This window comes from Trichomonas vaginalis, chromosome I (assembly GCF_026262505.1).
Source record: "Trichomonas vaginalis G3 chromosome I, whole genome shotgun sequence".
In the NCBI taxonomy this organism is placed as follows: domain Eukaryota; phylum Parabasalia; order Trichomonadida; family Trichomonadidae; genus Trichomonas; species Trichomonas vaginalis.
This window is the reverse complement of record NC_067203.1, coordinates 6,814,370-6,838,277: the sequence shown is the minus strand read 5'-3', so window position 1 is coordinate 6,838,277 and position 23,908 is coordinate 6,814,370. Positions and strand designations below refer to the sequence as shown.

The window sequence follows — 23,908 nt, the reverse complement described above, 5'->3', positions numbered from 1 at the left end:
ATCCTAACAATTTACCTTTTGTAGACCATATAAACCATATAAGAAACGACAATAGACTTGAAAACTTGCGTTGGGTCACTCGTTCTGAAAACAATAAGAACATAGGCAATTTTAGAGATATTGTATTCGAATTTGTCGACGAACTAGAAGATGAAACAATTGAAATTACAGACTATGGTAAGCATACGTTTGAGTTTTACTACTATAGCGAAGAACAAGACTCTTTCTACTTTTATACGGCGTAAACTATAGGAAATTACAAGTATGTTTTACTAAGGCAGGCTATGCTTATGTAAACACTAGAGATACAGATGGAAAACACGTTAAAATACTTCTTAACAAATTCAAGAAGCTATATGGCATACCATTTTAAAACGTTTTTAAAACAGTATATTTTTACATATATAAAATGCTTCAGGTTGAAAAACAAAGAACAAAAGTAGCAGATACAAAACCGTTAGACTATATCTTTACAAACGCTGGTAGGAATATTTCAGATGAAGAAATTTCATCCCGAGCATACAGGTTTGACTATCCAATTCGTTGGCTTCAAAGTCCTTCAGATGCAAAGGCAATAGGATTTAGAAGAGTTTTGTTTTCAAATAGAACTAATGCATTCATGTTCGCAGTATATTTTCATGGTCAGTATAAAGGTTCTGATGGTCTAATAGAAAAATTTGACGAAATGAAAATCTTTACAATTCGTTCAGACGAAAGTCTTGAAAAAACTCTAAATGACTTTCAAACTCAAATAAACAAATACTACTGGGAATTTCAAGAAAAATACGACTCTTTACTAAATGGAACATACTATCTGAAGCTAGAATACGACAAGATGAACTCCACAGTTTCATTTCAAAAGATTGAAATTAACCCTCCAAGAGATACAGAGTTTTTATATTGGGGGGTGGACAAACGTTCTTGGGCACAATTTCTTCGGTTACTAAACCAGAACGAACCATTACCACCAGATGGTCCATTTAAATTTATACTCCCACCAGCAGATTTGACAGTTTATAGAAACGTGTTTGACCCTCAAAATGTCATGTGTCATGCAAGTTTCAGTTCAAGCAACAACAGTTTTCTGTGTATCGGTAAGGACCTTTATGACTTTGCTTCTAAATTCTACGAACCACCTAGTAACAGTTTCTCTGACTTTCAATTTTGGTTCACAACAAACGGTGTGCAGCATATAATACCATTGTACTATGACTTTTATCTCGAATTGTCTTTCATATACAACTACGGAAAAGTGCTGAAAAAGTATTGAAAAATATATTTTAGATCTCACCAGGTCACCAGGTCCCTCGGTCCCTCGGTCATTTTAACTTCTCTGAAAAAGTGTGACAACATGACATTTTGACAACAACACAGGAAATAAACTTCATCGTATATGTTTTGTCATGACTTCTTCATCGTAAATGTTTTGTTGAGACTTCTTCGTCAATGTTTTGAAGAACTGAAGGGGTCACCAGGTCCCTCGGTCCCTCGGTCCCTCGGTCAACTAACATCTTTTTGAAAATGGTGACAACATGACATTTTGACAACAGTCCAGGAAATAAACTTCTTCATCGTATATGTTTTGTCATGACTTCTTCTTCGTACATGTTTTGTATAAAAAGCAACCGTCGGAAAACAGCGGGGTGGTATATTCTTCACGAAATGCTTGTTTTGAGGTCGAGCCAAAAGTGGCTCCACCGTAGAAAACACACAAAACTCTTGAATTCGGCAAAAATATATTTTAGTTTTTTTTAAAAAAATATTTTTTATTTTTATTGTAAGAACATGTCAGCAACAACTTCACCAAACTCTTTAGTCATGAACCCAACATCTATGTTAGTAGAGATGAAAAGCTTCATTCCTTCTTCATATACTTTCGAAACAGAAATCCAGAAGATAAAGCAAGAACTTCTCCAAGGAGATTTAGACTGTAGTACGAAAGATGAAACAAATGAACAGTATCTTTATGAAATGCAGGATATTATTGACCATCTACCTAAACTTCCTGAAATACAACAACAAAAGCTTACTATTCCAGAATTCGATGAAATAGAAGTGAAACCAACTGACTCAGTAGAAATAAAGAAGTTCATACGAAAGGTAAACTATGAGTTTCTTGGATTTCATTGCAACCACAAAGACTGCGATATGGTATATTTCATTGACATATACAAATCTGAAGAGTTTAAGACCTACGACAACTTTGTTTCGTTAGTTGCAAAATGTGTATGGCAGATAAGAGATAAAGATAGAAGAGGTAAAGTATGGAACGGACAGATAAAACCAGCAGCCTTTGAGTTAAAGAAAACCATTTACGCCTTGGTTGTACTTGCAGGTAAGGTTTCAATGTACAATGCTAAAATGAACCCACAATGTTCAAAATGTAAAGCAGCAATGAGGAAATATAACTACTCCGTCAAAGAGATAGAACGTATGAGAAACGACTATGCTGACTTAAAGAAAGAAGTAGAGAAACCAGCAGAAGATAAAATGGACATGTTGACATTTCTGAACAAAAACTATCCAACTGCTGACGATTTCCTTCTATCTGATGTCAAGAAGAAGTACAAAGAAACTTTCGGCATAGTTAAAACTTTTGATATCCTTCGTGAAGAAATAGAAGCTACAAAACTGTTTAAAGTCATGAACCATCACAACATATACCATGTAAAACGCTTGTGAAAAAGAGGTAGCACCTAAAATATATTTTTGTCTGATTTACGCTCATTGACGATGAAGTCTATTTCCTGTGTTGTTGTCAAAATGTCATGTTGTCACACTTTTTCAGAGAAGTTCATTTGACCGAGGGACCGAGGGACCGAGGGACCTGGTTAGATCTAAAATATATTTTTGCTGAAAAAAATGACCAAATTTCATGATATAACTGTATTTTTTTGACGAAGAGAACTTTGACACTTCGTAAAAAAACTCTATGAAATCGTGAAAAAAATGACCAAATTTCATGATATAACTGTATTTTTTTGACGAAGAGAACTTTGACACTTCGTAAAAAAAACTCTATGAAATCGTAAAAAAATGACCAAATTTCATGAATTTCCTCATATGTTTGCTACCCAAGGAAAATCGAGGGTAGAGATTCCGTACGAAAATCGTAAAAAAAACTCATGAAAATCGTGAAAAAATGCTACCCCGACTTTTACAGGGGTTGCCTAAAACTCATGAAAATCGTAAAAAAACTCTATGAAATCATATCTTTTATACAAGATAGAAAAAATAAAATTAACGCTAGTTTTTTTAAAATATTTTTTTTTATTTTGTATGTAAGAACAGGAAATGACAAACACTGAGTTTGAAACAGTTAAAAAGATAGACAATGAGACCAAAGTGGTTAGAATTGGTGATTTAAACGTAAGATACTCAAAGAAATACAACAAATATTCTTTGTCAGACATTATATCACCATTTGGAAAGAAAACATGGCATTGGGTTGGAATTGCTTCAACTCAGAAAATTTTGACAAGAAATCCTGAGCTTATGATATCAGTAAGATTCTATGGAACAAGAGCATATCTTATAGACAAAAGTCTTATACCAGTAGTTTTGTTCTGGATTGACCCAGTTGTTGGATATAATTTCATAACATATGGTTCATTCGATACGGAACGTTGCAGTGAGGGCTTACTTTACATCGTTCAGAAACCGAAGGACTTCAATACAAAGAGATATAAGATAGGAAGAACATTTAATATAACTCAAAGATATGACAGTATAGTCAATAGAGTTAAGGTTGCGTTTGTTAACGATATGAGAGCTGCTGAAACAGAACTACTTGAAAAGTTTGAGAAAATGTATGGTGCTCCCACGAGAGGTAAAGAAACGTTTGAAGTAGATGAGATCGACAAAGCTATAAAAGTATTTGACGAAGTTGCTGAAAAATACATGTAAAGCGTTTATTTTTGGTCTTTTGTGAAAGCCAGAAAATAACGCTAATTTTATTTTTATTTTATTTTTTATTTTGTATGTAAAGACAGATATGACAACAACAGAGAACACAACAACTGCTATCGTTCATGAAGCCATAAGTGAAGAATACGAGTGGGTTCAGTTTAACAAACAACTCCGTCTCATTCGTTCGGTCAAAGATGACATGTACCAAATGCAAAGTATTTTGAATGCTCTTCGTTCTACAAAGCAAGCACGTCATTGGTTTGAAAACCAACAGACAAAAGAACTTTTAGAAGAATTTCCTCATATGTTTGCGACCGGTAGAAAACCGCGGGTCGAGATTCCGTACGAAAATCGTCAAAATTTGCCAAATGGTTTGAGAGGTTGGTATGTACATAGACTTCTTGTAAATGCTGTTGCAATGTGGGCTTCACCTCGCTATGCTTGTTATATTTTCATGATGTTAGATGAAATTCATAGACAAGAACGTGAAGAGCTAGAGAACAAGCTTGAAGCAAAAGACAAAAACATACAGAAAAGAATACCACGTTCGGTACCAAAAGGAAAGGAAAAGAACTATAAGTATATGATTTACACTGAAGAGATGGAAAATGAAGAAGACAGAGATATGGTTATGTTGCATTTAGTCAGAAGAAACAACAAAAGCTTTTACGACTTAGCTAAGATTTACAAATCTGACAGAAATTGGTTCTATCGCGAAAACTTACCGATTTCAATGACACCAAATGAAGATGTTAAACAGATAGTTCAAGATACGTTACCTCAAACACACTATGATATGAAAGGTTGTACAATACTTACATTCAAAGAAGATTTGCCGCTACTGAAAGAAAAAATAACAGAGTATTTTGACAACTTCAAAGAGGAAGAGTAAATGAACCATTTATTTTTCAAGCTTGACACCAAAGATGGCTCAGGTAGCTCTATAAGGTAAATTGTCTTGTCCGAGTCCTTCTGGCATTCCGAGTCCTTCCTTCCAACAGGAAAAGTTTTTCCTTCCAACAGGAAAAAAATTTCCTTCCAACAGGAAAAGTTTTTCCTTCCAACAGGAAAAAATTTTCCTTCCAACAGGAAAAAATTTTCCTTCCAACAGGAAAAAATTTTCCTTCCGACAGGAAAAATTTTTCCTGTTGTCCGTCCGTAAACCATTCAAATTTTCGAAAATTGAGAACTTTTTGGCCGACCTTCAGGAAAAATTTTTCTTTCCGACAGGAAAAATTTTTCTTTCCGACAGGAAAAGTTTTTCTTTCCGACAGGAAAAGTCCTTCCTTCCGACAGGAAAAGTCCTTCCATCCGACAGGACACAAACGAATGTCCGACGTACCACCAACCGAGTCCATTCCAAAGCCAGAAGAACCGACAGCCCCAGCACCACAACAGACTAAGACTCAAACACTTACATTTTTACGCTTGACTTTTTACAATTTGAACTTTGTTTGCGTAGATATGAATTCTGAAAGAAGTATGAGGGTCTTGTATGACTTTGTACTTCTCCCATAGTTCATGTCTGTCAAACTTACCTGCCATGGACTCTTTCATAAGTTCCATGAAATCGTCTTCGGACAATCCGGGGAAAAGTATGATATCAGTAAGTATTCTCTTTACATCCTTACTTAAACTCTTGGCTGTCTGTACACAAATGACAACTGAAATGTTAAAGTGTCTGAGCTTCTTGAGAATTCGACACATGTCTTGTTCTCTGTTCTTTAACAAAGGATGAGAAGCAAAGTCATCTAAGATAAGAAGACATCTGTGAGGGTAAGTCTTCCAATCGTAAGATTGCAATTTCTTCGAAATGTATTCTATCTCTTTCTGTTTGTTTCTGAAGTGTTTCTTCTCTAATATTCTCTGCATTTCCTCATTTGGGTCTTTAAACTTAGAATTGACATACTCATTTATAGCATTGTACTTCAAAACTCTTCTTTGGTACTTCTTTATCCAATCTAACAACTCAGAGTCTTTTATACATACTAACTTAGACTTTTTTATAATATCTTTGAACGAATTTACGGTTTGGTCAAATTGACTAGAAGTACTACAAATGACTACTAACTCATAGAATGGGTTCTTCTCATCTAGTTCTTGTTGTTGTGCAGCCATTTTAAGATAAGTGAAAGTCTTACCCGACCCAGGCGGTGCAATTAGACCTGTTATACCATTCTGAGCAAATAGGAACTTGTCATGTATGGGTTTTATCTGAGCATTTTCCAACTTCCTCTTGTTCTTGTTTAAAACATTCTCAAATTTCTTGTCAATGTCAGCAAACTTTTTTTCTAACATATTTTTAGAAAAATTAAAATTTTTATCTTTTAGGAAATGTCTAGCGATTTCGCTATCTATATTCGAGACAAGCTTTTCGACAGCAAAACATCTGTCGACCATAAAATCTTACATAGTGTAAACAAGAAAGGTGAATTTGTTCTAAAGTTCTGTTTCTGGGAATATGACAAGAACCATAAAACCTTAAGCAGAGAAGTCTTAAAATTTGTCAATGACAGACTTGTTGACAGAGATGACGCCTCTTGGAGAGATGAAGTCCAACAAAACTTCTTAGAATGCAAAGAAGACACATGCGCTGTTCTTGAAAATGAAATAGAAAACAGAATAGAAGAGCTATTAAATGACAAAGCACTTTTACAAAAATATGGTTCTGAGAAGTTTGACATAACTCCACCAGAGAAGAAGAAGAGAGAAAAGAAAGAAAAGAAAGTAGAAGAAGAGAAGAAAGAACCAGTTCCAGAGAAGAAGAAATTTGACATGTAAAAATAAAATTTTATTTTTAGAACATTTCTGGGTCAATGTCAATGTTCTCTTCCTCTTTAGGAGCAAACACTGGCTTAGACTCTAAAATCTTTTTACCCAATTTACCTTGAACTTCAACTATCTTAGACTCATAATATTCATAGTCGTCTGCTTTCTTTGGTTCATAAGGTATAACAAGTTTGTATGCTTTGCCTTCTTTAAGGTTTGAGAACCTTCTGTCAAAACTTTCTTTGACTGTTAACAAACCTTCTATGTCTAAGTCTTCAAATTTCGCACCATTTTTAGTCACAATAGCAAACTTAACTGGTTCGATGTTCCAAACTTTGTCAAATGTAGACTTTTCAAAATGGTAGAAGTAAACATTCAAATATGTGAATGGGTCTAGTTCTTCTTTAAGTCCTGACATGTACTTGTTTACTGAGATGAATTTCGTCATCTTTTCTATCGGATAAAAAAAATATTTTTTTTAAAATTTACTCAGAAAAATTTTTCTTTGTATATACACCATTCTGTACGTCTAAAAGACTTTTGACATTTGCCAAGAATGTTCGTTTAGACGCTGTCATATAACCATACTCTTGACAATACTGTTTATACGAATCGTACAATGACCTTTCATCTAAACACTCAAAGTCAGTTTCATCTATGAACAGTTCATATACACTCTTGTTTGCTTCTAACAATGTTTGTCTCTCTTCGGTATGTGGAATTTGTCTTGGATTGAACTTAGAAATATCTAATGTCATGAAATATGAGAACAAGTGGTTGTAAAAGTCAGATGTCAAAGTTTCTGCTAAGTCGTCAAAATATTCTGTATCTTGCATATGAGCTTCTGACGTTCTGACAACTACATATCTTCTGTCAGAACTTTCTAACTTCATCGGAACGGCGTTGTTTGAAACCATGACGAAGTTTGCAACATTTTCACAAACTCTTTGGTCTTTATATTTTTTCTCAACAACTCCAACTTTGTCTGTTATAAGACTCTTCAAAGCATCTGAGTTCAAAACTTTTGTTGTATCTATACTTTGAAGTTCGTTACATACTATAAGTTTCATATTCTCTATTGAAGAGTTAAATTTACCGCAGATGTTTTCTAAGTTTGTCATATTCGGGTTCGAATAGCCCTCTAACAGTTTGCATAAGATATCTGTAAAGAAAGTGTTCTTACCTGTTCCTTGTTTTCCAATTATGATGAGAGCAGTTTCATTTTTAGCACTTGGATGTTGTAAGATGTTTGCAAACCAACATAAGATATACTCATAGACTCTTTCGTTTCCATTGCATATAATTTCTTTGACATGGTCTAACCAAGCTTCTATAACATTTTCTTTCCATTCTACTTGTTCATATTTATATCCAGTGAAGATAGAATAGAAGTTTGGAGATGGTGTATAGAACTTTATACCACGAACTGAAAAATCTTCTAACTTTGACAATAAGATATCCCAAGCATCTAACATCTTCATGCCAACTTGTACAACTTTTATTTTCTTAAGTTTCTGTTTACATTCTTGTTCTGAAACTATTGTCGCTTTAGGTTTGTTAAAGACAACATCCCATTCTTTCATGACATAACATTCTGGGGCAGAGTCGACATAAATGACTAAACGTTTCAAATTCTCGACTGCTTTGTTATAGTCTCGAAATGGACACATATTTCTGAACGCTTGGAAGTCATAAAAATCTGAAACGTCTATTCTGTACATTTTTATAAAAATAAAAAAAAATATTTTTTTATTCTTGAGCTATTTGTTGCATTTGTTCCATTTGTTGCATTTGTTGTTCTTGAGCTATTTGTTGTTGAAGTTGTTCTTGTAGTACAATACTTTCACCAGTTGCATCTTCCAATTCGAAACTTTCTGCCGTCATTGACAAATACATAGGACATAAAAGTTTTACAGGAACAAAGTTTGCGTCAACTAAGGTTAAGTTTATGTTTGCTAAAGTGTTTGAGTTTACTAAAGCTGAAAACTCTGCATTCGAATGAACAATAGGCAAACCAGCAGAGAAGGTGTTGTTTATACGCATGAGTATCTTTTGGTCATAGTAGTTTCTGTCGACATTCGAATAGCACTTTGAACCTAAGTTTGAAACAATATATAAAATAGGTGTACTTAAAGTCAATGGAACAGATAGACCTTGTATGACACCTTTTCCTGTTATAGGAAACTGTTGGTAGTAAAAACCAGATATAAGTTTTGTATTATAGCTCATATCGTTTATACTAAACTCAGTCGGACATCCAAACATAATGAAACCTGCTCTAGTTGCAGCACATGTTACATCCGTCCTTAAAGTATTAAATAAGTCAACAAAACCTGTTGGTGGTATATCTGAGTAAGTATCTTCAAAGGAGTATTTTTTACCATTCACAACAATAAAATCTTCTGGTGTCAAAAGAGCAAAACAGGCTTTAGTCGTCATCGTGTTTAAGGTCAGTTTACAATATCGTCCTTGAGGACTTTGTAAGTTTGTTGTTATAGAATTATATGACTCAGGGTTTTTAGTCGTAATAGTATAAACCACTATGTCTTCTGCCATTTACATATATTTAAAAGTTTTTCTGAAAGTGGAGAAGAACTTCATCTAAACTTTCACATGGCGTTTCTTGAAGTTCTCTGTCTAAGAAGTTCAAATATTTTGTAAAGACATAGAACTTTCCTTTGTCTACACGAACAAACAAAACAGGGTCTTTCATATCGTTCAAAAGTGTGTAAAGTCCTTTACATGAAATAAAGTCTATATTATTTTTCTTCAAACATCTTTCAAGAAGTTTTGACATTTTTACTTAGCAAGTAAATTTTAATGAAATGTTGTGGTCGTCAAATATTTTTATGACGTCTGGGAAACTATATTTTAAGTTCAACGTTTCACCTCCTTTCATAACGTATATCTTGTCAATGACATTATATGAAACACCACAGCAAGCAATGTCGGGTTCTATTTCTTTGATGTTTATATCGTCTGCCTCTGTCAAAAGTTTCAATAGTTCTTTCAAAACTTCATGAGGTGCGATGACATATGAGTTCACTTTTACAGGGTTGTGTTCGACCAAGTTTAACATTAGACCTAAAGCTTGACAAATCTTCTCCTGAGTTTTAAGTTTGTCTTTAAGTTGTTGGTAGTCGTTTCGAATATCTGCAACAGAACTTAAGTCTCTGCTAACTTCAGGATATGTTGGTTGTTCTTTTACAGGAACTATTGTTATACCATCTTCGTCTTCGTATGGTTTCCCCACTTCAACATCTCTGTCTTTGACATTGACAACAACACTTTGACTGTTTGTTTGAGTTGGTGAATTTAACTTCACATCTGCCATCGCCATTAAACCTTTTGAAACACTTACGCTTCTATTTTTCGGAAATGACATTTTACTTAGAATAAAAAGATGGACGTATTCGGATATCTTATTGAATTGAAGCAGAACAAAGTTTATACTCACAAACAATACAAATACATTGACAGAATAGTTCTTTACACAAACAATGGAAAATGTTATAGAATAGCAGTCTTTGCTGAACCAAAATATTTCCATAAAGCAAAGAAAGTTGGTATAACCGAGATGGTGAAAGTTCTTGACGTTGACAAAAATATAACAACAAAACTGACCGATATTTCTAAAGGAAAGTTTTTAATACAATATTATATCAAAACTGGCGTACTGTCAATATTTGACGGAGAGAAGTCAGTTCAAGAACAACTTACTGACCTGCTGCCAAAATCTGCTCGATGGAAGCTGTCGTTATGCCAATCTGAGGAGCCCCAGCAGGTTTCATCGAACGAATCTTCAAAAGAGCATCTTCCGTGAAAAGTGCTATTGGTTTTGTAAACTTCTTTGCTTTCAATTCATCTGGACCGTCTCTGTCACCAGTATATTGTATTTGAACTGTACAACAGTTGAAATACCACCCATAAAGTCTTCTGAGTCAGCAAATGGAATGCCAAGCCAAAAGTTTGAACGGTCTCCATTTGTATATTGAGTTTTTTGACCTCCTGTATGAGTCCATACTTTCACATATGGCATAATAGAACTTTGCATTTCAGGGTTAATGGTTGTTGTGAAGTTGTTGTTAAAGTTCATAGCATCTAATGTCAAGTTGTATGACCTCATATCCTCAACTGTAGAATATTCTTCTCTTGGATAGTATTTGCCATCTATGTTTATATGGTATTTTAATACCAGGGTTGTAGAAGCAAGAATAGTCATTTATAGTTCGTCTGAACAGTACAAACATAGTATCTGCATGTTTCATTGCAGTTGTTAAAGCAATATCTGTTCTTGCACCTGGGTCAGCACTTTGGTTTCCAACTTCACCTGCAAAGTCTTTGACAGATATTTGGTGTATAGGGAACATAAGTGGAACTGCAATATATTTGGCAGCTAAAGCATTTGAAATATCTGGGTCCAACATATAGACTGCAAGTCTGCTTTCTATTCTCTTGCATTCAAACTTTTCGCATGTGAACTTAACTGGGTCCCAAGCAGTTCCAGCAGCATTGAAATAGTAGTTTACATCAGTGTTGAGGTTTGAGAAACCAAAGTCTAAGTCAACTTTGTCTTTGCAAAATTCGGCGAATGACGTTTGATTTGCTCCCTTTACGTCTGTAAGAGTGAATGGGTCTTGTGTTGGTGCAATGACTAAGTTATTTTTGCTTGGAGTAAGTTCGATAGAAATTTTTCCTGCCCAGTTTGGCAAGTATCTTAAAAACCTGAAGATGAGGAAAGATGACAAAGGAACTCTAAGTTTCAATTTTACTTTGGTTACTGCTGCTGCAGTTTGTCCAGAAAGGTCAACATAAACTCCTGGAACGTTAGGGTCAAGTCTTCTTATTTTCTCAATAGTTGCATACTGGTCTGTTTGTTCTCTAGCTTGTGGTTGTACTGAGTTTCTCAAAGCGAACCATTCATAGTTTGCCCATGTTACTGTTTGAACTAAGTCAGAGTTAGAATATATCTTATATCCCATGAAAACTTCTGGAGCATATTGGTATCCGACATAGAAAATTCCATTGCAACCTTTCTTGTCAGACAACTTGGCAGAAGGTTTTATTTCAATGTCTTGTTCCACGTATAAGAATGAGTTGTCAATAGAAATTATATGAAACCTGTCGCAAGCAATATCTACTGTTGTTGAAGAACCTTCTCCAAACTCACCTACGTTTCCATAAGAAACAGCAGTTGTATATTCGTAAGTTCCAGGAACTATTTCTGACCTTCTAATGGCATTGTCGCATTCGTTATACCATTCGGAAACATTTCCATTCATGGCATCCAAAACTGTTGGCGTTATATTCTGAGCGGCGTACATTTCATATGAGTAAAAATATAGAATAGTTGGATTTATATGTCATAATAGAACCCACGTGGACCAAGCTTTACTTTCTTCCTGACTGAGTTTTTAACTCTTCTTTTTCCTTCATTGCCACTACTTTCACTAGATGAAGTTACTTCTTCACTACTTTCACTTTGTTCTACTCTTCTTCTTTGGTGTCGCTTTGGTAACTTGCCCTCTGCTTGAAGTTGTTGCATCTTTGCCTCATGTTCACCTAGTATGTTGTAAATTTCCCATGTCCTTTTTGCCTTTGGACTCTGGTCGCCCATCTCAGGTAACCTATATCCTAGAAAGAGTTTGTCATAGTTTATTTGAGTCTTTGCGTATTGTTTGCATGACTCTTTCCTGAGTTTCCGGTTCAAGCTCTTCAAACAGTGCCTGTCCATATGGAATAAGCTCGTTTCCAAATATATGTTTTTGTAGCCATTCTGGTTTTCTTTCCATGTTACCAATTATATCTTTTGTGAACGGGAAAGCTTTTACCCAACGTTTCAAGCTTGCGTCATTTATTTCTGTAGTTGGTTTTATTTTGTCAAGGAACATGTTTTTCAATACTAACATTTCATTTGGTACTGTCCATTTGAGTTTACTTAAATATTCATCCCTTCTCGTTCATTGTCTGCAAAGTAAGTTTTTATGACATTTTGTAAACTTTCGTTTGCAAGGTCATGTACAATAGGTTCTCTTCCTTCTCTATCCCTAACTTTCTTTCTAAACTCTTCACCAAATATACCATCTTTATGGTTCTGTGTAGTTCTTTGAGATAAATGTTCTAGAACGTCAGGTGTTATATTTCCATCAGCCATGTTCATTTCATACTGGTTCAAAATATCTGCATGTTTCATATCTTTCAATGGCATTAAAGCCGCGCTTAAAATACCAGCTATATCTCGTTCACCATTCAATTCCATTGCGTCTACAACTTCTTGGAATTGTGGTTGTAAGTTTATGAACCACCTATCCGGATTAGCTTTATGACCCCATCTCATTGTAGTTCCATAGTCTGCAGAAACAAAAGTAGGTTTGTTTCCATCTTGGTTAGGTTCTGAATGAACTTTAAACAATGTTTCATTTCTATATGTTTTGTTGAAATTTAACCTTTTATTTTCACCGAGTTCATCCAAAGATTGAACGTTAAATGCTCGTAAGTAAAAAGGGTTGTTGTATTTGTGTACATTTTCTTTCAGTACTTCCATTCTATGCTGAATATTTTCATCTGGTGTTGGAGTCTTTTGTATGTCGGCAAACATTTTTCGATATTCTTCTACTATGTCAGCCGAATTTTTTTTAGACTCTTGGAAATATTCCATATTCTCCGCATACTCTTGTTGAGGGTCAAGATTTTTCGGCTGTTCCAAATCTTCATCTAGTTCTGTGAAGTTAGTTTCCAAAGGAAGGACTTGTTCGTTTCCTTCAGGCTCTTCTAGCTGTTGTTGCTGAACTATTTCTTCCATGTCTGGTTGTATCTGAACTTCTTCCTGTGGAGTTTCTTGTACCTCATCTGCTGGCATTTCATATATTCCGAGACCGTTTTCAACAAGTTCCCTATTTAAGTCATCCGCATTCATAAGCCTTTGTTCTTTCGTTCCGTCTCTATTTTTTACGCGTTTCATGAAGAGAGTTGAATTATCTTTATCATTTATCTCTGACACCAAATATCTCGGTGTAAATTCGTTCATGTCATTTGGATGATATGCTATTAAATCATATCCCTTTGCGAGCTTGTATTTTCCAGGTTTGAAATTATATCCGATTTGGTGCTGAGTCATAAAGCTAAATAGGTTCGGGTCAGTATTTCCATCCTTGAACTTTCTAATAGCTTCTTTATATCTGTCACTAAAGTCAATAGTATCTGGGTAACCATAGTCTTCTTTAAGCATTTTTAAGAATTCTTGGTTTCCTTGTTCTCTACTTCTTTTATGTCCTTGCTCTGTTTGTGGTTGTTGCTGTGCAGGGTTTTGAACTGTTGGTTGTTGTGCTGGTTGTGGAGGTGGTTGTTGTGCAGGGTTTTGAACTGTTGGTTGTGGAGGTGGTTGTTGTTGTTGTTGTTGTGTTGGTTTTGGTGCATGCCTGTGTCTGTGTCCATGTGACGATGTAAATGTGTTAGGTAGTCCTGGTGCAGGTGCTTCTCTTGGAGGGTTTGGTGGTATATAAGTTCCACTAGCTAGTATATAAGTTCCACCAGCTGGTATATAAGTTCCACCAGCTGGCACATATGTTCCATCTGCAGCGTAATGTCCTACCTGACTTTTCGTTTTTAAGAAAGCATTTACTAGGTCTGTTTTGGTCTGTTGTAACTCTTTTTCTTGACTTTTCACAACAGTTGCTCTAACGGCGTCATAGGCACTTTGAACTGCCTGTCTCGTTGCTGCATCTGTTATTTTCGTCATATTTTGTGCTACTTCTTTTAACTCTTTGTCGAAACCTTCAGACTTCAGTTTCTTTCCAGATGAGAAGTCGTTCACTTGTTTCACCTTACTATGAAGAGCTTCGAAGGCGTTCTTAAAGTCAGCATTCGTTAAAGCTTCATTTGAACTGTCTTCATCCGCTTGTATTTTTGTCCTTATTGACCCTATGAGTTGGGCTGCTTTAGCGTTGGCTTGGGCATCTAACCAGTCATTGTTAGCTTTTATATATTCTGCGCTTTTCATTGCCTTTTGCATAGCCGCGTCGTTATTTTTACTTTCTTGTGCTAAGTTTTCATACTGTACGGTTTGGTTTTGCAACTGTAAAAGTTTTTCTGCCTTTACATTTGCTTCAACTTCTTTTTTATACTCATCGCTATCCATATATGTCTTCAGGGCTTTTTGTTTTATCTCTTCATCTTTCAGTATTTTATATTGAGTAGTATGGTTTTTCAAATTTATGACATCTTGTTCCATTTTTGCTACTTCTGCTGCTTTTTCTGACACTTTTTTTGCATATTCCTCTGTACTTAGTTCTTTCAGTTGTTCTTCTTTCTTCTTTTTCTCTACGTTTAACTCATTGAGTTTCTTTGTGTGTCTGTCATATTCTAGTTTCTTTTCGTTTTCACTTATTTGCTTCTGTATGTCTATGTTTGACTTTTTGACATCTGTTATTTGATTTTTGAGTGAACTCAAATTCATTTGACTTTGAGGGTTATATGCTGTTCCGTCTGCAGCTCCACCATAGCCTGCCATTTTCGCTAAAAGTGCCGCTCTTAAACCTCCACTCTGTGCACCAATGACTCGGTTTAAAAGCATAGGATTGCTTGACATTTGTTGCAACATAGTGGGGTCATTCAGCATTTGTTGTTGCAACTGTTGTTGTGGTGTTAGTCTTACTATTGGATGTTTCAATGCTCTCTTCCTCTTACGTATATTCTTACGTAGCTTACGTGGCATTTTAAGTGAAGTTAAAAAGCGGTTTTATACTAAACATCTTCGGGGCTAGAGGGCACGAAGTGCCTGGAAGCCCCAATACCTTTTTTTTTTCTATCCTTTATATTTCATGAGATTTTAAATTTATTCTCATAAAATTGACAATTTTATACGTTGAGATGAAAATAATTGATTTTGCTTGAAATAAAAATTATTGTTTGCTTACAGCTATCAAATAGATTTTTGCTATTTTGATTAAAATTTGTTAATCAAATTAATAAATTTTTTGTAAATATCTTAAATATCTGGATCACTCACTGATACAATGAATTGAACAATAAAAATAATACAAACTCAACTAAGTTTCCTGTCTTTCAACTAAAAAAATTATGCAAATTAAATTAAATTGTTTATTCAAATATTAAACAAAGATGAAGTAATTACATTTATCATAAACTTTATGAATAACTCTGTAATTGGTTCAGATTTTCGTAAAAATATTTTTATTAATATCGATAAGAATACGTTTACCTACTATCACAACATATCGATAAACAAGAGTAGAGTGATTTTTATCATCGAAACTTTTTAAAAGCTGTAAGCTGGAAGTAAAAATCTTGTTTTTTCTGAGTTAGTTGTAGAACTATTGATGCACGAGTTATCATTGTGATGTAGAAGGATGTCAATGTACTGACTGAAGGATATGAAGTGAATTGAATTTCATTGAATTTCAATTTGATCAAAATTTGTTGAAATGATATGAATGTGTCAACATCTGTATCACTCTCTTTCACTCCTTCCCTATTTTTTCGAGAACGAAGCTAGCTCAGCTTTCGCTGAGCGAATTGACACTTTTGATGCCCTAAACGTACATATTCTCAAATTTATCGAAAAAAATTATACCACCCAAACTAGTATATTCTTATTTTAAATATGATATTGTAATAAACAGAAATTCATCAAAAGTGACAGCTCTCAATTTTTTGACATTTGTAAATTCTAAATTGAATGAGAAAAATGAAATAATACTAAGCATAATGCAATATTCTAGATTTAAAAAAAAAGGCACTGGGGCTTCCAGGCACTTCGTGCCCTCTAGCCCCAGTCACTTTTCTGTCACTTTTCAGGGTAAAAACATTTTTATTGTATATAAAATGAATTTTACAAAACCACCGTTACCCTTCTTTGGAAATAAGAGTAGATGTAAAGATATTCTATTGAGAGAACTTAAGAAACTACCGAATGGTCTAACATTTGTAGATTTGTTCGGTGGAAGTTTCTATATATCTCATTTGTGCCATACTGTATTTCCTGACTCAAAGATTATATGCAATGACTTCGACAACTATATGAACCGTCTCAAACATATACCAGACACAAACAAAATATTGAAAGAGTTAAAAGAAAAGATACCTATAGGTAAGATGGAACGTATACCATTAGATAAGAAAAATACTGTCAGAGAGGTTTTGAAAAAAGCAGAGTATATTGACTGGGATAGTATATCTTCTAGACTATTATATAGTGGTGCTATAAGAGTTCATGACATTGAAACACTTATGTCAAAAGTTTTATATCTTAACTATACAAAGGTTTTCAAAAGAGAACATAGAAAAATATACTGAGGGTATAGAGTTTGTGAGATGTCGTTGGACAGAGTTGTATGAAAAATATAAAGACAAGGAAAATGTTTTCTTTATAGTGGACCCGCCGTTCTATAACACATGGATTTTCAATACCAAGTAGACTGGACTTTGAGAGACTCTTTTAGAAACTTTAGACGTTTTACATAACCATCCATGCTTTTACTTTACATCCGATAAAAGTTGTGGAAACCGTTATGAGATGGTTTAGAGGACATACATGACTATGAGTTTAGATATGACAAGAATAGAATATGAGAGAGGTCCTATAAACTGGAGAAAGTGTCACAACAAAGAAATTTTATTGGTAAGTAAATGTGGTTTGAAATAGGACTACTTGTTTTAGGTTTTTCCATTGTGTCATTTATTTATTTGACGTGGCAGAAAGATATAGAGAATATGAAGATGAACCACTGCCTGCAAATGTTCAGCATATGTACTCGTAAGAGATATTTTTATCTAATATTAAAATGGACGCACAGAACTTAGCGAATGCACAGCAACCTGGACAACCAAACCCAGAGAATATTCCAAATGAAGTTAGAATACAAACTGCAATGGCAAACTATGGTCAAGTGCCAACAGATGTACAAATGCAAACTGCCATGTCAAATGACGCTGCGTTAGGTTTGCCACCATGGTATGCAAATATGAGATGGAAAGAGTTTTATACAAACCCTGAAGTGGGATAAAACAACTCTATGCAGATGACGCGAACACAGGAGTTGACCCAGAGTATGTTTTCTACCAGAGGAGAAATAGAATGTATGAGCTCCAGTTAAAGAATGCAATGGAACTCAGAAGGAACGTAAGAGACTAGGCGGACATTAGATTTTTTACATATAGTTAAAATGGGTTTCTTTGGAAGAATAGGAAACTTCTTTCGAAATGTTGGAAGAGGTATATGGAATGGAATAAAATCTGTCGGAAGAGGAGTATGGAACGGTGTCAAAAATATTGTAAAAGAGTAGGTCAGTTCGTTGGTATTATACCTAAAGACCCTGAACCAGAAGAACAAGCTCCTGTTATACAACAGCCTGAACCTGCACCACAGTCAAGTTGGCAACCAAATCCAACACCTCAACCGTATTAAAAATTATATTTTACCGTTCGATAGTAGTTGTATATGAGACTAAGTTCTAAGTAAAACGCATGGTATAATGGAACTATTCTCTTTCTTCCATCTGTTGTAAACCATACTTGAAAGTCTGAAATACTTCCACTCGGTGGTTCATATAGCTTTGTAGGTTTTTCGTAAAAGTCATTTGCCAAGCATAAAAAAGAGTTTTGTGCACCAGAAAATGAAGCATGAACTATAATAGCATCTGAGTCGAAAACATTTTCATATGTTCCATTAGGGTTTTCGACTTCATAAAAGTTCGGGTGTACTGGATATGCTGCAGGCTGATTTAACATCCTCAAAAATCTATACCATGCCAAGTTGTTATATTTTGTAGAAATATAAACGTCTTCTCCAAGGTCTTCTATTCTATTGATTTTAACAGTTGCATTTTTACTGTCATATATAATATCGAGATGGTACTCTCCTTCGTCAATGTTGTACTGTTTTGCATATTCGATAGATATCGTTTATTTTTTCTTTGAAAAGCTTGAAGAGTTGTTTCTAAGTTTACAAGCAAACTAACTTGTAAAAGTTTTCCCTGTTCAAATTTCTCATACGTACGTTTTTCTTTGTTATAGTATCGAACTTCAAAAGCGACCGTAAATGGGAAACCATGTATGGCTTCTGAAATGAACTTCATTCTACGAAAGCCAACAGCTTTTGTGACGGATGGGTCTCTTAGCCATCTTAATGGGTAGTCAAAACGATAGCCTTCATGCTTTACGGTCTCTGTCTCAAACTTTTGACCGACATTCGTAAAAAGTTCATCTAATGGTTTAGTTGTAGCAACTCTTGAATTTTCTTTTTCTATTGAAAGCATATTTTATCTAGAATAAAAATGTCGAAAGAAACAGCGTCTATGAGAGAAATACAACACAACCGACAACTCATTGTGCAAGCTCTAAATAAGAACACAACAAACTTTTCAAACTATTCTAAGATATCTGAGTCATTGAAAGAAGGAAACTTAAAACTGACATTAAACCCATTGACAGACGAGTTTCTGTTTCAAGACAACAAGAACCATACTGTTTGTATAAATCCAACAAAAAGAACTTTAAACGAGAAACCTATAGATGAACTTCTTTTGAAAGCAGATATTGACAACAAAGCTGACAAAGAGTATGTAGATGCAACAAGAGACTATATTTTCGCATGGACAGATAGAACATACCCACAAAAACACCATACACATAACATCTATGACGTAGATGAACTTCAAGAAAAGTTAGATGACAAGGCAGATAAAACATATGCTGACAATAAAATGTCAAGTGAAGTGACAAGAGCTGACAAAGAATATTCTAAAAAGACTCATACACATACCATTGCAAATATTACAAACTTACAAGAAACATTAAACAAGAAAAGTGACGTTGGACATACACACGATTTCTTCGCAACTGTTGGTATAGAAAATATTGAAGGAACGGTTGAAGAAACTGGTGGGGATGCATTAAATTGGAAACCTCCTAACTTTCCACAAGGTTTAACATCGGAGGATGACATAACGACGATGAAATACACTAGATGTAGAAATGTTTATGTCATGGAGGATGAAAACAATGTTAAATTCACTGCTCAAGATTTATATGATAAAAAAGCTGACAAAACAGAGCTTCAAACGTTAAAGACAGAAATACTTCAAACAGTATATCCTATAGGCTCTATTTACACGTCAATGAACTCTACCAGACCAGAAGTAGTACTTGGTCTCGGAACTTGGACTCAAATAGTCGACAGGTTTTTGTATTGTGCAAACTCTTCAAAGGAAACAGGTGGAAGTAAAACGATTTCAGGTGAAAACTTACCTGCACACAGTCACTACATAGATTTAAGTACATCTGAAGCAGGTTGGCATAAGCATAGATTTTGGGATTGGTCAGCAATGAAAAAAGGTAAAGGATATGATGTTAAAGACAACGTTCAGTTTGCTATAAATTGTTTCTGGGGTAGCACACAGGGAGAAGGAAACCATACACATCGCGTTTCGGGATATACGCAAACAACGGGACAAAGTAAAGACTACATGCCACCTTACATGACAGTTTACGCATGGTATAGAAATGCTTAGTCGTCATTTTCAACTTCTTTAGCATATTCGTCAGGAGTTGTCTTATATTTGTTAGGAACTGTCTTTGAAAGTATACCACCTTGAACTTTGACAAGTTTGAAACGAGGTCTGACAATAGTAGTTTTATCTTCTGCTTGCAGTCTGTACATTTTGCCATGTTTGCCTAAAACTTCATAATATTCTCTTGTATACTTTCTTCTATTTTTACGAACACGAACGTGAGTACCTGTCGAGTTCCCATTGTTGTCATAGTCAATAGTATTTTCATATGGGTCGCGTTTAGGTATTTCTATTTTTACTTTGTCACCTTTCTTAAGTTTGAAGCCTGGCATTCTTTCTTGTTTGTCTCTTTTGACTAAACTATTAAATATATAGTCTTTCTCTAAGTCAGGGTTGTTTTTCATTTCTTCGGGGGAGTGGTTTCCCAAACCTTTTTGTTTACGGCTATTGTAAATATTTAAAACTTGTCTCATCTTTGCCATGGAGAAGTGTCTATACTTGTCGTCATATGACATTTCATCTACCTCACCACCTTGTGGTGTTGTTTAAGTCTCTTAAGATTTTTATACAACTGTCAATGACACCAAGAGCAGAATGGTTTTGGTCGACAATGAAATATTGGTTTACATTTTTTGAACGCAGATAGTTTTTAATATCGTCTGATTTGAAAGAACTTTCACAGTCAGATGTCAGTTTTGTTGGATGGTATTTGTCAACGAATATTGTCAAAGCAGTTTTCACATCTAAAATATTTTTGGACCATAATGGTATGGCTTCACAGTATCTTGTGTTTTGACCGACAAATATTAGCCAGTATGGTGGTCCATCTTCTCTATACCTCGGAATGTTTTCCAAGATATCCATAAACCAAGCATTTGGTGTTGAACTAAAGATTTTTACCATGAGTGCTTTCTTTGTCGCTTTAGAAACATACGGGTCCTTGTTTGAATTCGTCATTTTTAACCCATAAGAAATGGGTTTATTTGGCGCATTAGCAGGAGTCGCATCTAGATTTTTACCCGCAGTGGGAACACTAGCCAGAGGTGCATTTGGAATTGGAAGGAAGATTTTGAGTACATTAGGTATACTGAAAGAGAAAGCACAACCTATTATACAAACTGTACAGAAAGGTTGGGAGGTAGCACGAGATGCAGCAAATCTTATTCCAAATCCTGAAACAAGAGGAAAAGTTCAAGGATGGATGGACAATGTAGGAAGACAAGCAGGAAACTACTATAACAAAGCAAATGACTACTATAACCAAGCAGGGCACTATATGGACCAAGGTGAAAGATTCTTTAACAGAGGATATAACCATGCACAACAGTGGGTAAACAACAACCAACCTCAACCGCCTCAAACGTGGGGAATGTAAATTTTTTTACTGAGATGAAATGAACAATACAGCATTGAGACAAATGGGCTCAAGATGGATTTGTCGGCTTCCAGCAGTTACACAACCACGTGTTTGTCAAGTTCTTCCTATACCTCAGGAAGTTTTAGACCGACTTAAAAAACCTCAACAACCAGTTGAAAACAAACCAAACTAAAATTTTTTACTGAGATGAAATGACCGAAGAAGTTGAAACGGTAGATTTGACACCACAAACAAAAAGTTCAGAACCATTGTCAAAACCTGTCAAAGAACTTACAGATGAAGAGAAAAATTCAATAATAGAAAGTGCCAGGTCTGGAAATACAAACTCTAACTACAAAGTCACTTTTCATAAAAATGGAACGGCAAGTATCTCAAAAAAGAAACAGACTCTCACAAATAAAATATTGAAGTCTGAAGGAGCTTTCGAGACAACAGATGGAAAAGTTTACTTCACTGACCAACAGTTCATTATAGAACATCTCATTGACTTAGAGTCGAAATATTCTAAACTTTACAACAAACACAAAAAGTTGAAAGGAAAACAAAAACAAATGGCATATGACATTTATGAAGATGTTGACGACACAACTGTTCCAGCAAGTGAGGTAAAGTCAGATGAACCGAAAAGTGACGAAAAACCAATAGAAGAAGAAAAACCAAAAACTGAAGATAAACCAAAACCAAAGTTTAGTTTCAAACTAAACCAAGTCAACCTTCATTAGCTGGTATGGGTTGGCGTCAAAGACTTATGGCAGCCGGTGGTTATGTAAAGTAAAGAAAAAACATTTTTTTATTTTTATAAAAATGCCCCCATATAGAATGGATAGAAGGTCTGCTAGAATAAAAGCAGAGTTAGAAAGATATGGTTGGAGAGTTTCAAAGAAGTTTAAATATAGGAAGGGAAGACCCATAAAAGTCTATGACAAATTGTCTGGTCTTCGCTACGAAATGGACTTGGAAACAGCACGCGCAAATTATCCAAACAGACTAGAGAGGTTAGAAGAAGAACGTCTTATGGACATGCCTTTCGATGTTAGTGAACCTCAAGTTGAAGGACACGACGGCTTTGCCAGATTCTACTGGAAACATGACGAACAATTGCATCCTTTGAGGAGGAAAAAAGGAAAAGGTGAAGACGCACATGCTCCCATGGAAAGAACAAGATATGCATATGAAAAGTATCGTGAAGTTAGAAGTAAAATTGCATCTGGTCGAACCTTTACAGTAAACTTTGACGAAGGAAAGAACAAAGAAGGCTTCATGGGTGTACTTGCTGCAATTCAAGACGGAAATAAGAAAGGATACAATCTCAGATTAACCGTAACAGATTTAGATGGTCATATATACTATGCACATGGCAATGTCACAACAGCCGCACAACTTCTTGACGCTTTCAAGACTACAAAGAGAGAACAAATGTTTGACTCCGACTCAGACATTTTGAATGCAATTGAAGGAATTGCAAGCGTCAAGTTCGAATGGTACCAACCTAACCCTCAAGCAGTCAGACAACATGCTGGATACTTCCCCTTCAGAAATAAGTCTGACATTGACTTGACAAGGTATGGAATTTACAATTCAATTGAAACAATTGTCAATGAACCTTGTATTCTTACATGTCTCAGGAACTCTGGTCTTGTTACAGATGAGAAAATGAAGTATCTTGAGTCATGTGTGAAGACAAGGTACATTCTCAGAGGTCAATTGTCAAAAATTGCACCGTTGGCAAATGTCAATATCCGAGTCAACATTCCGACTGAGAAAGGTTCTTCACATGACGACTATGTTGTTGACAAAGACTTACCATGGTTGAAGATTGTAATTGTCCACAACCACTTCATGTTGAACGAAAGTCTTACAAACCCATTGTTCGGAAAAGGCAAGTGCAACATTGTCAGAGCTGTTAACATTCTTTTCGAGAAAGGTTTGTTGGAACCAATTCCAGATGACAAGCTGACAGAAACTTTTGTACCAAAAGACGAAACAAACTTTTCATTGTTAGCAGACCAAAAGTTGTTCCAGACAAAGTTATAGCACAAAAGAAGTACACAGTTCCAAAAGGAGTTGGATTGTTCGGATACCAACCTGAACCAGAAGAACTTCCAATGAGGTTGCAAGAACTTCAAGATGCTATAAACAAACTTCCATTGAGACATCCAATTGACGTCAAATTGTATTGGAGAGCTCTGAGTTAGGTCAGAAGGTTTTATATGAAACAGGTTGCTTCGACGATGTTTATGAGATAACAGGAGAAGTTTCTCAGAAGATAAGAGACTCACTTGAATTTCCACGAACTGGACCGATTGGATGCGACAAGTTCGAC

The 23,908-nt window shown here is 35.1% G+C and overlaps 11 protein-coding genes and 3 pseudogenes across 14 annotated transcripts, besides 3 other annotated features; 7 read left to right on the top strand and 7 right to left on the bottom strand.

Annotated features, from left to right (window-relative positions):
* Positions 1 to 13,072: part of a mobile genetic element that runs on past the window's edge.
* On the top strand, positions 410 to 1,012 carry TVAGG3_0942290 (uncharacterized protein; the record flags this gene model as incomplete). The annotated part of the gene is made up of 1 exon (XM_051252949.1): positions 410 to 1,012. A coding segment is annotated over one exon (603 nt), but the record flags the coding sequence as incomplete, so codon positions are not given.
* On the top strand, positions 3,496 to 3,906 carry TVAGG3_0942280 (organellar and viral DNA polymerase type B; the record flags this gene model as incomplete). The annotated part of the gene is made up of 1 exon (XM_051252948.1): positions 3,496 to 3,906. One exon carries the CDS (start codon positions 3,496 to 3,498, stop codon positions 3,904 to 3,906), a length of 411 nt encoding a protein of 136 aa, XP_051078522.1.
* TVAGG3_0942270 (uncharacterized protein) lies at positions 4,367 to 4,801 on the top strand (the record flags this gene model as incomplete). The annotated part of the gene is made up of 1 exon (XM_051252947.1): positions 4,367 to 4,801. One exon carries the CDS (start codon positions 4,367 to 4,369, stop codon positions 4,799 to 4,801), a length of 435 nt encoding a protein of 144 aa, XP_051078521.1.
* Positions 6,707 to 7,126, bottom strand: TVAGG3_0942260 (protein of unknown function, DUF4108 family; the record flags this gene model as incomplete). Its single annotated transcript, XM_051252946.1, has 1 exon — positions 6,707 to 7,126. One exon carries the CDS (start codon positions 7,124 to 7,126, stop codon positions 6,707 to 6,709), a length of 420 nt encoding a protein of 139 aa, XP_051078520.1.
* Positions 8,428 to 9,234, bottom strand: TVAGG3_0942250 (uncharacterized protein; the record flags this gene model as incomplete). The annotated part of the gene is made up of 1 exon (XM_051252945.1): positions 8,428 to 9,234. The coding sequence occupies one exon, from the start codon at positions 9,232 to 9,234 to the stop codon at positions 8,428 to 8,430; it is 807 nt and encodes a 268-aa protein (XP_051078519.1).
* On the bottom strand, positions 11,231 to 12,002 carry TVAGG3_0942240 (uncharacterized protein; the record flags this gene model as incomplete). Its single annotated transcript, XM_051252944.1, has 1 exon — positions 11,231 to 12,002. A coding segment is annotated over one exon (772 nt), but the record flags the coding sequence as incomplete, so codon positions are not given.
* A 65-nt stretch (positions 13,073 to 13,137) lies between the features above and the next one.
* On the bottom strand, positions 13,138 to 13,890 carry TVAGG3_0942220 (annotated as a pseudogene). The gene has a single exon. A coding segment is annotated over exon 1 (753 nt).
* Positions 13,891 to 13,938: 48 nt separating this feature from the next.
* On the bottom strand, positions 13,939 to 14,908 carry TVAGG3_0942210 (kinase-related family; the record flags this gene model as incomplete). Its single annotated transcript, XM_051252943.1, has 1 exon — positions 13,939 to 14,908. A coding segment is annotated over one exon (970 nt), but the record flags the coding sequence as incomplete, so codon positions are not given.
* A 299-nt stretch (positions 14,909 to 15,207) lies between these two features.
* Positions 15,208 to 15,391, bottom strand: TVAGG3_0942200 (protein of unknown function, DUF4106 family; the record flags this gene model as incomplete). Its single annotated transcript, XM_051252942.1, has 1 exon — positions 15,208 to 15,391. A coding segment is annotated over one exon (184 nt), but the record flags the coding sequence as incomplete, so codon positions are not given.
* A 918-nt stretch (positions 15,392 to 16,309) lies between these two features.
* Positions 16,310 to 16,346: a mobile genetic element.
* A 129-nt stretch (positions 16,347 to 16,475) lies between these two features.
* Positions 16,476 to 23,908: part of a mobile genetic element that runs on past the window's edge.
* Positions 17,862 to 18,103, top strand: TVAGG3_0942180 (annotated as a pseudogene). The gene has a single exon. A coding segment is annotated over exon 1 (242 nt).
* TVAGG3_0942170 lies at positions 18,400 to 18,953 on the bottom strand (annotated as a pseudogene). Its single transcript has one exon. A coding segment is annotated over exon 1 (554 nt).
* Positions 21,181 to 21,582, top strand: TVAGG3_0942160 (uncharacterized protein; the record flags this gene model as incomplete). The annotated part of the gene is made up of 1 exon (XM_051252941.1): positions 21,181 to 21,582. One exon carries the CDS (start codon positions 21,181 to 21,183, stop codon positions 21,580 to 21,582), a length of 402 nt encoding a protein of 133 aa, XP_051078515.1.
* On the top strand, positions 21,602 to 21,757 carry TVAGG3_0942150 (uncharacterized protein; the record flags this gene model as incomplete). The annotated part of the gene is made up of 1 exon (XM_051252940.1): positions 21,602 to 21,757. One exon carries the CDS (start codon positions 21,602 to 21,604, stop codon positions 21,755 to 21,757), a length of 156 nt encoding a protein of 51 aa, XP_051078514.1.
* On the top strand, positions 22,405 to 23,584 carry TVAGG3_0942140 (uncharacterized protein; the record flags this gene model as incomplete). Its single annotated transcript, XM_051252939.1, has 1 exon — positions 22,405 to 23,584. A coding segment is annotated over one exon (1,180 nt), but the record flags the coding sequence as incomplete, so codon positions are not given.